The 16954-nt window shown below is 28.4% G+C and overlaps 1 protein-coding gene and 1 long non-coding RNA gene across 2 annotated transcripts; one reads left to right on the forward strand and one right to left on the reverse strand.

The window, feature by feature from the left end:
• Window positions 1-1819: 1819 nt before the first annotated feature.
• LOC135927118 (uncharacterized) lies at window positions 1820-2617 on the forward strand. Its single transcript, XM_065463058.1, has one exon. The coding sequence runs from the start codon at window positions 1820-1822 to the stop codon at window positions 2615-2617; it is 798 nt and encodes a 265-aa protein (XP_065319130.1).
• A 595-nt stretch (window positions 2618-3212) lies between these two features.
• Window positions 3213-3976, reverse strand: LOC135928152 (uncharacterized). The gene is made up of 3 exons (XR_010572250.1): window positions 3865-3976; window positions 3655-3824; window positions 3213-3234 (listed from the first exon to the last, which is right to left on the reverse strand). It is a non-coding gene; the product is annotated as an uncharacterized LOC135928152 (long non-coding RNA).
• Between the last annotated feature and the right edge of the window lie 12978 nt (window positions 3977-16954).

A 16954-nucleotide genomic window follows, 5' to 3' on the forward strand; every position in this document is an offset into this window, starting at 1 on the left:
TTTTAAATTTTATTTTAAAATCTAAATATAAAATTTAATTTAAGACATTGTTATTAAATTACAATAGAAATAAATGGAATATAAAATTAAATTTAAGAAATTGTTATTAAATTACAATAAAAAATAAATGAAAATTATATAAAAGTTGCATTGGACTTGGTTTTTTGATCAGGCCTGGCTATGTCTGCAAAAAAAAATATCAGGCCAATGTCTATATCCCATATTTAAAATTAAAAAATTTTCAAGAATCTCTATTTTAAATTTTACCCAGATATTTCTAATACCCATAATGCTCGCGGGTTACATTGCAACAATTTTACCTCTTTTTCTCTTAAATTTTAATATTTTTATAAAATATATTAATAAAGCATATTTCTTATCATATACACCTAACTAATTAGTAATTACCCACAATAGAAATAAATGGAATATTAAAATTAAATTTAAGACATTGTTATTAAATCAAAATAAAAAAAATGAAAATTTTATGAAAGTTGCATGGGACTTGGTTTTTTGATCAGGCCTGGCTATGTTTGTAAAAAAAAATTTTCAGACCAATATCTATATCCCATATTTAAAATTAAATTTTCAAGGATCTCTATTTTAAATTTTAGCCAATATGATTTCTATCACAATTTAAATTTTGATATTTCTAATACCCTTAATGTTCACGTGTTACATTGTAACAATTTTACCTCTTTTTCTCCTAAATTTTAATATTTTTATAAAATATATTAATAAAGCATATTTAGTATCATATACACCTAACTTAATAATTACCCATCAACCCGTCATTCTAATTAAATTAAGTTAATTTCATAAAAAAAAGTTTCATATATATACAAATATATCAAAATATAATATTGAAGGGGGGGGGGGGCTTAATGGGAAAAAGTTTGTCTTCCGAACGATAGGTTGCGAGTTCGAATCCCAGTGTTGCCATAAAAAAATTTTTACATTAACGAGATAATAATAGCTCTCAATTTATTTAACATTAAGATGATTGATAGGAAAGGTGATAGAAAAAAGATATTTTAACATTAGGAGATAGGAAAGTGAAAAAATTAACGTTAAGATGATAGGAAAGTTGATAGAAAAAAAATTAACATTACCAAGATACGAAAAAGTTCATTTCTAGATTTAGGAATTTTTTTGTGTTACCAGTTATTTGAAAATAATATTTAATTTTTATTCTTTGTAACGTTAATAAATAGAATACTATGGAAAATAGACAATCTCCCAAACAATTAAAGGAAAGTATCCGCAAATTACGGAATCACATAAAATCCAAATATAATAATCCTAAATTAGTTTCATTAACTACAACTCATAATCCTAATTCAAATTTATATCTCCCAATTGATTTATCAATTAAAACTGCTATGATTAGCGCATGCATAAGCCGTTTTCATCAAAAAATTAAACAAATCTTCCCTACCACTTACACTTCTATTTTGGGAAATAGAAAAAGATTAAACATAACAAAAGAAGTTTTATTTTCCAATAATTTAGATAAAATATTTTTATTTTAAGGAAAGTGGTCGTAAAGTGCGAAGTCATATAAAATCCAAGAAACCCAAACCTATAGTAGCTTTAGTACCTACACCTCAAAGTATTAATTTAAATAAACCTTTTCCTATTGATATATCAACTAAAACTGCTAGGATGCGGGCATGTGCTGCCCATTTCGTCTAAAGCTTAAACAGATTTTCCCCACCACCTATACATCTATTCTTAAAAATAGAAGTAATTTAACACATTTTAATACTAATGATATTCACTTAATAACTGAACATACTTGCGGGCCTATGAATATCATATGTCAATTTTGTTTTTCCAGAATTTCATAGCTGAGAGACCGACCGACGGTAAATTCACACAGTGCTGTCATAAAGGGAAGGTTATCCTTACCCAAATACCATATCCTCCTTATTTAAAAAATCTTATATCAAACCCTCAAGATAAGTTACATAATAATTTTATGAAGAACATACGTTCTTATAATTCAGCAGTAGCTTTTGCATCGATGGGCGCAAAAATTTCGGAGCTTACAGGTAGTGGCCCTTATTGTTTCAAAGTGCACGGCCAAATATATCACCGCACATCTAATTTATACCCACCTTCTAATGCTTTGCCTACTTATGCCCAGTTATACGTGTTAGATACGACACAGGCTATAGATAAGCGTATACACCATCCAGCAAATAGTAAATGTAATAAAGATATTATGAAGCAATTAGATCAGTTAATACGACAAATTAACCCCTATGCTCTTAGTTTTAAGACATTAGGTGAAGTCCATCAATCTGCATTAGAATTAGCAACTACTTCTAATACAAAACTCCCAACCATTAATATGATCTTTAAAGGAGATCGTTCTAGCGATCGACGCCGTTATAATTTACCATCTATGGATGACGTAGCTATGATTTTCAATAATGAAGATGGAGAGCCTCCTTTCAAAAGAGATATTAAAGTCTATCCTAAATCTAATGACAACGATCTCATTATTCTTAATGTATTGAGCCCAAATTTAGACCCCATGGTTTATCCTATACTATTCCCTCATGGTGAACCTGGTTGGTCTCCTAATATGATCGCTGACAATTCTGACTAACAGGAGCTCTGGTAAATAATGATAGTATTTAGGGTGCTACTAAGAGATATTGTTTCATTAAAAATAATATTCCCCGTCATTTTTGACGGGTTATTCAACTAGTAATATAATATAACCGATGCAAAATTAACTAATATAAAAATAAATTAAATATGGTAGAAATTTATTGTAATTGAATAATAAATATAACAATTATAATATATTTATTTATAATTAAAATTAGCTTTTAATAATAAAATTTTTTCTAAATTATCATCATTTAAACATCCGCGTCTTTCATTTAGAACATGTTTAGCTTTAAAGGTGTATTATATTCAATAAATATTTTTTTTAAATTAATATAAGTATTAAAAATATTCATGGAATCATCATTTGAATAAAATTTTTTTAACGGAACAAGCATTTTGTACAGTATTTTTCTCCCAAAAAGCATAAATGTCATCCATACATTCATTTGAGGTATCCGCATATGGTTGTTCCTGCATATTTTCCAAATGGGCAACTAATCTTTCTTTTACCATCATATTTTGTGGCAGATTAATATAAGACCAATTAAGTTTAAATTTAGGGTGAATCATGGCTGCCAAAATGTTATGTTTTCATACAGCGAAGGAAATCTATATTATGAAATGATAATTAATTTATTATTAAATAAGTGTTCATTTTATTCATATAAATCAAATCAAGTATCTGCAAAACTTAACCCTTTTAAATTTTAACATCATTTGTATAGTATTTATTTATATTTGAGTCATATCATAAATATTGATTAAATGTAAACTTAATACTTAATATACGAAGAAATTAACATTGTAATTTATTTACAAAGAATATTAATCAAAATATTAGCTTAAAATTCAAATAATCTAATAAATTTTTAATGTCTTCAAAGGCCCATTAATATTTTACTAGATATCAGAGGTTTAGTAGAACTGGCCTGTTAAAAATATTTTACTAAATTTGCCAGATCTTTGCAATTTTTTAATATATTTTGCAGATATCTGATAATATAAAATAATTGCATAAAAAAATATTACCTTTTATCAATACCTCTAAGAACACTATCTACAAGGGGCTGACAATACCGCAGGCAGCTAAATTTCGTTAATTTATCTATCAATATCGATAGAACGGGAGTTAGATTTCCCTGCTCCATATTATCCTCCCGTTCCAAGATTTTTAACGAGATCGCCAAAGGTTCCACAACCTATAAAATTTAAATTTATTTAGAGAAATCATTGTATTACTGTTGCATACTCTTTAACAAAAAAACATTCCTCTTGCCTAAATATTGCAAATCCAATTTGATCACATACTTGTTCTACTTCTGAAAACTTTTCAGAAAGCATCTTATCTATTAATTTCATGGATTGGTAATAAGAATTCCATCTTGTCTTGTTGCGAGATATTAAATATCTTCCCAATTTCTCCAATAAAATATCCGCCATTTTTGACGACATATTTTGTTTATTAACTAAAGCAAAACATTTTGCAAAAGTGGATCCAGATATTCATTTATAATTGAGATCACTATCTGCCATCTCCGCATCTGTTGTTGCAATAAGGTTAAGATTATGGCAACAACAACGTTGATGTTTTGGTAGGCTGATAGTAGGAATAATTGGGTCATCAACGGATAATATGTCATCCAAATTTATAAATTCCATATCACTACTATCTTCTTCATTCTCCAAAAACTCTAGAAAAAATAAATTTATTTAAATATTTTTTGCTAAATATAAATATTACTTAAATGCCTTGACAAAGTTGGTTCCATTGTCAGTCACCATCTTCACCACCTTATCATGAATTTTATAGAACTTGTGGATGCCCATGATTTCGTTGGCCAAAACATCATATGTTTGCCTCCCAGTGATCCTCCTCAGTGCTAAAGCGGCTGACCTTCTCTCGAGGGTTAACAGACCCAGCCAATGTGCAGTAAGTCCAATAAAAGCCCTAATAAAATAAACATTATAAAATTCATATAAATATAATATACCTTCGATGACCACTCCAACAATCAGCAGTGGTGCAACATAAGAAACTTCAGACAAATCTCTTATAAGATTTGTCGTCATATAAGAGAAGGAAGTAGATATCCTGTGGCCCAGTGTTTGGCGAAAAATAATTTTTGTCGCATGAGGAAAAGTTTTAATCATTTTTTCAAGTTAAGGATCATCAACCAGAGACAGTGGTTGGAAGGTGTCAATAATAAAATCCATGATAACCTTGTCTGCTGTTTTTTGCGATACAGCTGGAATGTTTAGATTGTTAAAATTTAATTTAGATTGTCTGGATTTGCAACCAGAACCACTTTGGTTTTGCAGTGATATATTTTTTTGTGTAGAGAATTCGTTGAGGTGTTTAATAATCTCATTTTTAAATTCACTGTGCTTTTTCTTTATAAAAGAAAAAAATAGTATGTATCAAAGTTGGATGAAAATAACTTCTCCTGAATCAAATTTCATTTTTTAAATTTTATATGGAAATTTAAAGTAAAAAAAAACAATGTACAGGCTGAATGTAAAACCTATATAAACAAAAAAATGATAAAGGGTTCAACACAAATTTTGTTAAACATATTAAAGTATATTATTTAATTTATATATGGTTAAAAAATGTTAATATAGGTTATTTTAAATTTTAAGTAATATTGTCTTTGTCTATCATTATTAAAAGTTGCCCAAGATAATATGGGCTAAAGATTTTGATAAAATATTTTCCTATATATGAATATAATTAGCCTTTTTGGCATTTAAGAACTATGGATTAAGGGTTCAACAAATTTTGTTAAACATATTAAAGTATGTTTTATTAGTGGTTAAAAGGGGGTAGGTTATCTTAAAAATTTAAGTTTACAATATTGTCTATCATTATTAAAAGTTTCCCAAGATGATATGGGCCAAAGATTTTGAAAAGTATTCCTATTATGAATATAATGAGGCTTTTTGGCATTTAAGAACTTATGGATTGAGTCAAATGATACAAAAAATACTTTCAATTCAAAATATATTATTAAAAAAAGCCTTAAAAATGTTGTCAAGAGGATTAAATAATCAAGCTCAAACTGAAACTATAATACTAATTAATTAGATTTAACATATTATAATAAAGAAATAATAGAATAGATATTTATTTTTCTTTTGGTGAAACATTGTTAAGTTCAATACAAATAACATTGAACTGGATGTTTTAATTATATTAAAGAAAGTCAAAATACATTATAAAGGCTTAATTATTAGTTATTACACTTCCATTTATTATAAATACTCTTCTTTTGAAAATTAAACTAATATAATAGTAATATTAAAAAATAAATGCCTAATTATTATATATAAATAACAAAACCAAGATTAACTCTTCATCAAATATTTTATTAATTATACTGTGTCTAATAATTCATTTTTTTATAAAGAATCTGTATCTAGATTCTATTTCTGTAGGACCTGCTCAACTCAATAATGTAATAAATTAAATTTAAACATGTTGACATTAAGATTATCAAATAAAAAAAATTTAAAAGAATTACTTGTAAATGTCTCTTTAAGTTCGAGGATTATATTTTGGAAGATGATATTATCTTCTTACAGAGACGGCATTTGGTGCTGATAATATTACAAGAGTTGCTTTCATCCATTTCACATAAAGTAAAATACTTACGTAATTTCAAAAATGGTAAAAGATTCTCATTCTCACTTATATCTGCTGTTACATCAATAGTAGAAGCAATAGAATCGTCTAAATCTATAATGAACATTTACATTTACCTATTAAAATAAATATTAATATATTATTATAAATTTATATTATATAACTTGTAAGAGCTCTAAATCTCGTAAAATTTAGGAAATGAATAAATATATCTATAAAATAAATGGTGGAATGGAAGTTGATAATGGAAATTGATAAAATATAAAGATAGATATTTTTTTTTAATAATATTTTAATTTAATTTTCAAAATTTTTATTTTATTTATTGCTTTTTAAGTATAAAATTAACTTTTAAAAAGATCGGGATCGAATTTTAAACAAAATGATCTCGATCTCGATCCTCAATTTAAGTCAGAATGATAAATCTCACAAAATTGACAAATTTGCGATCGAATCCAGGATCGTCGATCTTTTGATTCGATCTTTTAACAACTCTGAATCTCAGACTATGAAATTTTAACTTTATTATATATATATGATTTTATTTGGAATTGTATGCCTTTTCTAAATAGTGTATTATTAACAATAAATAAAGTCAATGTACATTTTTGTTAATCCAATACTGTAGATCCTAATGGTCTACCACTTTACTTTAATTTTTGACGCAATTAAATTTCTTTCACGATATTATTTGTACATCCATTTTCTTCATTAAAAAATATTGGGCCTGAAATAAACTTCGTTAATATATCTTCATAACTTTTTATCGACTCGGAAATACATATAAATAAATAAAAATAGCATTTATTTCTTAATAGGCGATTTGGCGTAAGTCTATCATCTACCAACACAGTCATCATTTTGGTATTATGAGTTAACCAGCATTAAGCAGTCAATGTATCTTTTCGTTTTTACTATTCGGTGGCTAATATAATATACAATTTCTCAAAATCTAATAAATCCTTATCTTTGTTGCATAGCCTTAGCTAACCCTTTTAGACCATTCTTAACCTTAATGTAGTTTGGCAAAAACTAAAGGAAACTTATTGGCATGATTTTACTAATTTTAGTGGGTTTGGTGTTTAATAAAATAAGTATTTCTCGTCATCTAATATCAATACTAACCCTAATCTTTGTAGAACCTGAACCGCATAGTTTTCTAAAAACAAAAAGAAACTTATTGGCTACTTCGCGCTACTCATTAGCCCTAAAGATCTTTTAGATTTTATCAAATATAGTGGATTTGATGTCTAATAAAATAAGTATTTCCCATATTCTAATATATGCACAAACCCTTATCTTTATAGAACCTGAACAGCATAGTTTTAAAATCAAATAGGTATGCAGCACAGTAGATATCTGGTTTTATAACATAATTAAATAAATAAATATTCCTAAATTTAAGTTCTTATGAATGATTATAAATATTACTAAGTTTTTAAATCTAAATTTTTATTAAAATATTGCATAAATTTTTATAACAATATGAATTGTAGAAAAAATGTTGATCTATACTCCTGAAATCCCAATAATTATTAATACTATTCAATTTCAAATGATTTTAATTATTCCTAAATTTTAACTCTTAAAAATAATTATTATTCCACCAAAATGTAAACTCATAAGAATGATTATTAATATTAAGTTTTTAAATCTGTAATAAATTAATAAAATATTATTTATAGATATTATATATAAAAATAGAATAGAATATTCGAAAATTAATTAATATAAATTTGATGTTTGAAATAAATTGAAATGTAAATTAGTAGTCGTATTGTTTATAAATAGTAGTGGTATTATTACAAATGGCGACGATAAATGGAGAAAATAATTCCTTAAATGGAGATTCAAAAAAATAGCGGATTTATCTAAGATTAAATTTGATAAATTCGAGTTGGACACTTCAATTTATAGATACTTTTCTCAATGGGAAGCCAGTTTTTGGTTAAAAAACGTAAGTCCATTTGAATGTCAAGATAAAGATATATTTTTAACATTTTTTGGCAATAAGAATATTGAGTTGATGGACCGTTTTTGTTATCCTGATTCGATCGAAACTTTATCTTTTAAGGAAATTAAGTCAATATGTTTTAAACTATTTAAACCGACGTCAACAGCTTTTGCTTCTAGATTTGATTTCGTTAGATTACGGAGAACAACTGAAACCATAACTGAATTTTCAGATAAAATTAGAACAATTGGCAAGCGTTGTCATTATCTTAATGATATTGACGAGCGTTTATGTGATCAGTTTATGGTTGGCATGGAAATACCGGGATTGGAAAGAGATCTTAGAGCTCTATATCCCGACGGTCTTGATAGAGATAATAATGTACTGACTTTTCATATACTTGATATGGCATTAGCTTCTGAGCGAGCAGATAAAAAAATGGCAAATAAAAATATGGCTGTTGTTAATAAGATAAATGATAATAACAAAATAAATGATAATGATTATAAACATACAATTAAAACGACGACTACATTTGATAAAGGCTACAATAAAGTCAAGTATAATAATACATTTGATAAAGAGAATAATAAATACAAATATAATAATGATAAAGATTATAATAAACTTAAATGTTATAAATGTGGTTTTATTCATAACCGAGAAGTGAGATGTCCAGCTACAAATACGGCATGTAATAAATGTAAAAAAATTGGTCATTTTGCAGTTTGCTGTAAATCAAAGAATTTAAATTATATAAGAGTGTCATCAAGTGATTCTATTCATATTATTTGGAAGATTCAACAAAATCGAGAGAATCGAGCAAAACTAACTGCAGAGATAAATGGGTTAAATGTTGAATTTGATTTTGACACTGGTGCACAAGCGTCATTGATAGGAATTGATATATGGACAAGTATTGGGCGACCAAATATTAGGCCAACCAGTCCATTGACTGCATATGGTGATCATCCGTTAGACGTTAAGGGCGAGACCCAAGTCAATGTTAGGATTGGATCACAGACAAGGACCCTATCAGTGGTAATAATGAATACAACTGGGGTGCCTCTTTTCGGATTACCATGGATTATAGCATTCAATTTAGAAATGCCTCGTCAGGTTATGATTAAACAAGTACGTAATTTGGTCAACAATATTCAAAAAGAAAAATGTTGCATAACACTTGATTCTAGAATTCGAGATTTGATTAATATACATCAAGAAATTTTTGATGATAAGATGGGACTTATACGTGATTTTGCAGTGCGAATACATTTAAAGGATACCGTTGTACCAAGATCGTTTCCAGCCAGTAGGGTACCATTTCCACTTTGCAAAGCAATTGAAATTGAATTAGACCGATTAGTAGCTGCAGGAATTATCGAAAAGATTGATTCGACTATAACCAGGGTACAGTGGTCAACCTCAACCGTAAATGTACGCAAGAGTAATGGCGATATTCGAATTTGTGCTGATTTCAAAGTTACACTCAATCAGTGTTTATTGTATGACCATCATGTTATTCCTACCTTAGACGATTTGTTAGAGAAAATCCAAGGTGATGATAAATATACCGTGATAGATCTGAAAGATGCTTATTTACAGATGAAAGTAGAATCGAAATCCCAGGAACTACTAACGATAGTGACTCATAAGGGCTATTTCCGTTACCGACGATTGCCTTTTGGATTGGCAAGTGAACCAACTATATTTCAAAGATATATGGATGAGTTACTAAAAGATTGCCAAATGGGTGTTTTTGAGATACTCTTTTATTTTCCAAAATTCAAACTTTTATTTTCTTTTTAAAACCAATAAAAAAAAATCAATAATATATTTTATACATTAAAAAAATCAATAATATTTTAATAATAATAAATAAACAAACATATGCCTAGAACACCTCCCTTATTTTTAAGAGGCATTCTCAGGACACGAATTCAAAATTTTTTTAAAAAAAAACTATTATTCTTTGTAATATGTCAATTTTCATATTGTTGTTGACACCATTAATTGATCGGTCGTATTGTTCATCATTTTTTCATCGTCGAGTTATCGGTCTTTAGCAATTTCGTTAGTACATCATAGCATAATGGATCATTTGCTTTGCATCATCTAAAGTTATCGTATTATCGATCACTAAGTTGGTAGTTAAATGATTGGCTGCATCCGAACTTGAAAGTTGATTATCGCGTCATTGTGGATAGTTTGATAGTTGGTCTTATTATCGCTTATTCTGAATCATTGGTGTAATATTCTCGAAATCATTGTAAATAGAATTTTCCTCAGTCATAATCAACGATTATATTTTTCCTTGAAACAAAATAATCTATCCTTCAATTTTCATTTATTTTTATTATTAATTTAAAATAATTAATATATTTTACCATTTCAATTTTTCACAAACATACCTTTTTAATCGACTCGCGAACTTCTTTTTTTTTTAAAAATGTACTTTACCATTTTTCAATTTTACTAACAAACTCCCTTATTAACTTTTCTTTTTATTCCAACTTATATTTAATTATTATTTTCACAATAAACAATTAATTTGATAAACAAATAACATTACCCTCATTATTTATTTCAAAACATATATTTTCCAAACTTCATTAAATCAACCTCTTGCTGCATAAATTTCATTTTTTCAATAATAATCCATAAGTTGTTTAATTTATTTTTTTCTTTATCGATTCTTCACCAAATAAATTGATTTCTTATCTTAACATTCTATCAATTTAAAAAGTTAACACAATCTACATTACTATAAAATAATTTCCCTTTTCAACTTTTCCTTTTATCTCTCAACTGTTTTTTTTAACACAAGAAAAAAAAACTATTAACCACGATATGCTTCACTTCACTTAATAACAAATATTTAATAAAACCAAAAAAATGACTTGCAATATACATTTTTGTTAAACCAAACGAATTATCAACATATTCAGTTATATTATCTCATATACTAAGACAATTCTTACTTTTACCTTTACATACTTCTAACTATTCAATTATATATATACATATATACCAAACTATATCTCAGTTTTTTTATGATCCTTAAACAAATATTTTAATAATCATAACTCGAACCGAACAAATATTTTAATAATCACAATTCGAAATGACCCGAACAAATATTTTAATAATCATAACTCGAAATGACCCAAACAAATATTTTAATAATCGAAATCGACTCAGATATTCCTGTCCCAATTAATTTAATAATTAAAATGGTTTAAAATATTTAAATTAAATATAATCTTTTATTCTATTCTATATTTCTAAATTCTATATATATATTTTTTATTCTATTCCACTTATTTCCCCCTTTTTTTTTAATTGATCACCATGTCTCATTTCTACACTTTTATTTTCCATTACTACTGAACATAATTTATTCCCCAAATTCTCTATCACCACTCCTTTTTCCCATTTTTTCCCTTTTCCATACATTCTAATCCAAACCAATTGATTCACTATATACTTCACCTGTTTTTCCTTCTCCTGTACCTCCACAATTTCTCCAGGTTTCAACATATCCAAAAATATATTTATTTTTCGACCAAACAATTTTTCCGCAGGCGATTTACCATCTTTGCCTTGCAATACCCATATTTCACTTCGGTTATCTTTAGTTTTCATTAACCAACTTTTAACAATCGCCACCATCCTTTCCGCCTGTCCATTCGAACTAGGATGGTACGGTGGTGTAACTATATGATTTACATTTAAATTGATACAAAAATTTTTAAATCCCATACTAACAAATGCTGGACCTCCATATCCGATACCATAACTTTCGGTATTCCAAATCTCGAAAATATTTTTTTACAAAATTTTATTACAATTCCCGTGGTTAATCCATGTACCTCCACGAATTCTATCCACTTCGAAAACGAATCAACCATTAAAACAAATTTTTTCCCTTCCCACTCGAAAAAGTCCAAATGAATTCTTTCCCAAGGTTCTTTAGTTCTCGGCCAACTACTATTTTTATCTCTAGGGGGCATATTGGCACAGGCATTACAAACCTCACAATTTTCCCCTAATTTATCAATTTCTTCATTCATCCCGGGCCACCATATGTATTCACGTCCCCATTGTTTCATTTTCGTAATTCATTGATGACCCGCATGTAAAACATCTAAAATTTTTCCTCTTAAATTACGAGGAATAACCGCTCTATTTCCTCTCATAATACATTTATCTACTATAGTTAATTCCGCTTCCACATTTTTAAATTTCTTTCCCTGATCACTCCATGGTTTTTTCCCAGTAATCCGCAATTATACCAAATTCAATTCTTTATCCTTCATAGTATATCTCTGAATATCCTCCCATTTGGTGGGACTACCCTTTAACACTTTAGTTAATATCCTGATAAGAGCTTCCTCTCCATTTTCTTCATCAATTTTCCCCTCTTGTTTCTCATCAATGATTTCTAATCTAGACATAATGTCCGGCAAATGATTCTCTTTTCCCTGTCTATACTTCAACTCCAAATCAAAACTTCCTACCAGCAGTAACCACCTTTGCAACCGAGGCGACATCATTAGCTCCTTATTATCTTTTTTGAAAAGATGTATTAAGGGTTTATGATCTGTGTACACTACAAATTTCCTCCCTATCAAATATTCCCTGCATTTTGTCAATCCAAAAATAACTGCCAAAGCCTCTTGTTCTATCACCGAATATCTTGTTTCTACGTCTCTGAACACCCTCGAAAAAAATATTACCGGTCTCTCTATACCCTCTATCAAATGCAATAAAGCTCCTCCAACACCTTTATTCGTTGCATCTACCGCCAAAATAACCTCCAATTCACTGTTAAAACACACTAAAATAGGCTCCTTGCTAATTTGTAATTTTAACCATTCAAACGATAATTCTTGTTTATCTTTCCACTCAAAAGATACATTTTTCCGTAATAACTCATATAAGGGAGCTGCTACCCTTGCAAAATTTTCAATAAATCTATGGTAATAATTTACCATTCCCATAAATGATTGAATCTCCGCCTTATTCGTCGGCTTTCTCATATTTGCAATACTTATCAAATTTTTATCCAATGGTTTTACCTCTATTCCATTTATCTTATGTCCCAAATATACCACTTCGGTAACTCCCATAACACTTTTTTCACTACTCGCACGCAATCCTTTAATTTTTATTCGTTCAAAAACCTCTTCCAACCTTCTATTATGTTGTTCTACCGTTATTCCCGTAATTAATACATCATCCATATAATAAAAAACACCTTCTAACCCTTGGAAAACCGCGGCCATTGTCCTTTGAAAAATTGGTGCCGAAATACTTAATCCAAATGGCAATCTACAAAACGTAAACAATCCTTTAAACGTCGTTATGGTCAAGAATTTCCTCGTAGATTCTTTCATATGTAATTGCAAATACGCACATGAAAAATCTATTTTTGAAAAATACTTCGCCCCCTTTAAATTCGCTAAAATCTCTTCAATTCTCGGTAACGGATACTTTACTTCCACAACCCATGGATTTAAAGTTACTCTAAAATCCGCACAAATCCTTAACTTGCCATTAGCTTTCCTCACCGGAACTAATGGAGTCGCCCATTCGCTATATCCAATGGGACAAATTATTCCATCTCTTAACCAATTATCCAATTCTTTTCCCATTTCTGCTCTCCACTCAAAAGGTACCCCCCTAACAGCACAATATTGTGGAATATATCCTTCTTTCAAACGTATATCTACTTCATAATCTACTAAACGCAGGGTTGGCAAGTCGGTCAATTGACCAGTCAAATTCAGTCAATTGACCGGTCAATTGACCGGAGGAGTATTTGACCTGTCAAATACGGTCAAATACTCTAAAAAATTTAAAGGAAAAATAAATTAAAAATATGTTTAAAAAAGGGAAAAAAGATGTAAATACATGTGATCACAATGTTTGCTTATTTTTCGGGTCCACAATATCAAGAGGAGAACTCACTAGTAGTGTAATTAATGAAGTATGTGATATAATTCAAGAATTAGCTATTTTACAAGGTAGTGATGACCAAAATATTTTAAGTGATATAATTAATTTCAGAAGCAAAAACAGCATGTTTAATATAGCAAAATATGTGGAAAGTAGTAATTTCCAGAAACAATCAATTCCGACCTCAAGTTAATAGATTAAACTTTGTCTACCCTGCCCATTAAGAGACTAACAATTCCTAGTTCTACTTCTTCTTTAGAAAGAAATAGGTCGATTTGGGTTAATACTCTTATGAAAATAGAAATCGATTTAAGATCTAAGATATCAGGAAAATTGTTTAAAAAATATTAAAGAAAATGATAATATTGAATATGAATCAGAACAAGACTCTGATACAGATAGCTACACGTTAGTTACTGAATGAATTTAAAAAATTAATATTATAGATTCATTTTACTATTATATTCAAAATAAAGTTAATATTAACTTTAAAAAAATATATTTGAATTTGACCACATTTGACCATATTTGGCCGGTCAAATATCGGTCAATTGACCGAAACGTATTTGACCGGTCAAATGCACAACCCTGACTAAACGTCCCAATTTTTCATCAAAAATTTCTTTATATTTTTCTTTTAAATTAATCATGGCCTTCTTTAACAACACTAAATCCTCGTTATTTTCATTTTCTATTTTTTTTCTCACCAATTTCACCGGAAAATTTTGTGCTACAAGCAATTTTTCCCTTTCCCAATTCAATTCTTTGTAAATTTCATCACCATTCATATAACTATCCTCCAATCCCATTTTTTTTGGAATCAACTTTTTGTCTACCTCAAAACTAAAATTTTCATCACTTGTTTTCAAAATATTATCCATTTCTACATCCACAAAAATATCATCAACATTCAAATCAATATTTTCCTCAGAATCATATATTACAACTTGTTTATTATTCATACACTCAGGCTCCTCCTGAATCATTTTTTTTATTTATAATTATTTCATTTCTCTGAATTTCCTCAAAATCATTTCTCAAATTCTTAATTTCCTCAATTTTTAATATTCCAATTTCCGAAATTCCATTAATTTCATTATCACAAATTTCCTGATTATCATTTTCCATATTTTCCACTTTAACATTTTCTAAAATTTCAATTCCCACTATTTCATTTTCTACAAATTCATTTTCCCGATTTTTCATATTCACCTCCTTTACAGATGTTTCCAATACTTCAATATTTTTATCATCCTTTTTCCCTTGAAATATATTCAAAAATTTACTTTCTAATCCAAATTTCGATATCCAATTCCATCCCAAAATCGCACCCACCTCTTCTTTTATTATCCACAAATCCAAGAACTGCACTTCCCCCCATTCATTAACACCGGCAAATTCACTTTTTCCAAAACCGAAATAACAGTCCATTTAACTGCTTAATTATCATTTTATCATTTATTAATCGCTCATTCGGCCATAAATTCGAAAATTCCCTATACCCCATTACCGATATAGTTGCTCCCATATCTAACAACATTATAATTTCCTTATTTCCCACATTAATTTTCACGCGCGGACATTCATCATAATTAATATCTTTTTTCATCGAAACTGGCATAACACAAATTTATATTCGCCCTGGGCCACTCATTCCCCTTATTTTTCATCACTAATTCATTACTATTTTTCTTTTCTTCAATTTCCAAATTATTTTCAATATTTAGTACATTCCCTAATAATAAAATTTTTCCCTTGTCTACTGGGTTTTCCGATGTAATAGCCCCACATATTAATTCCTGTCCACCATATAGTCATGTGACCGGACAATCTCTCGCATAATGTCCAAACGACAGTTGAAACATGTTACATCTTCGACTTTCCTTTTTTCATAGATATTTTTTTCCCCTTTTTTTATATATTCTACCGCCGGAAATGCTTTAGAATCTTCTTGTTGATTCTTAAAACACTTATCATGACCATGACCAAAATTTCCACAATTTCCACAAGCTTTTTGAATTTCATTCACCAATTTATACGTAGGAACATAACATTCCTCAGTTTTATGCCCTTTATTTCTACACCTTTTACAAATTATAGTTAACACATTTGGATTTCTCCTTTCATTACATCCTCTACTTATATGTCCAAACTTCCCACAATTATAACACTTTTTATTTTCCCTTTCATCATTCCCATACACTCCTTTTCCTTCACTTTTCTTTTCCAATTCTTCTATTTTAATTTTATTTCTGTCATTTCTGTTCTCAACATCTCTTTTTCCCTTTCAATCAACTCCATTTTTTCCCTTTTCCTCCTTTCTTCCATTTCTTTTTTCTCTATCTCTTTCCTTTCATTTTCCCATTCTTCCCTCATTTCTCTTCTTATTTCTTCAATATTAATCTCCTTTTTTTTATGTTCCATTTTTCCAATTTCATTTTCCTTTTTTTTTTCATTTTCCTTTTTTTTTTTCATTTTCTCCAATTTTTCCATTTTCTCTTTTTTCAGACTCTCTAACGAAATCTGTTTTATTAATATCAATATCACATACCTTTTTTTTAGAATCTCTGACGATATCTGTCTTTAATATTTCCTTTTTTTCATTTTCATTTTTCATCATATATATTTCATTAAATAAATTTTCAATATTCCTCTTAAATTTTTCAATTTTTTTATTTTTCTCCCTTTCCACTTGCTCTAACATTCTTACTCGATTTATATCTTTATTTCCATTTCTTTTCTTATACCAAAAATATATTATAACCCACAAT

This window comes from Gordionus sp. m RMFG-2023, chromosome 1, assembly GCF_954871325.1.
Source record: "Gordionus sp. m RMFG-2023 chromosome 1, tfGorSpeb1-WG-v2, whole genome shotgun sequence".
In the NCBI taxonomy this organism is placed as follows: domain Eukaryota; kingdom Metazoa; phylum Nematomorpha; class Gordioida; order Chordodea; family Parachordodidae; genus Gordionus; species Gordionus sp. m RMFG-2023.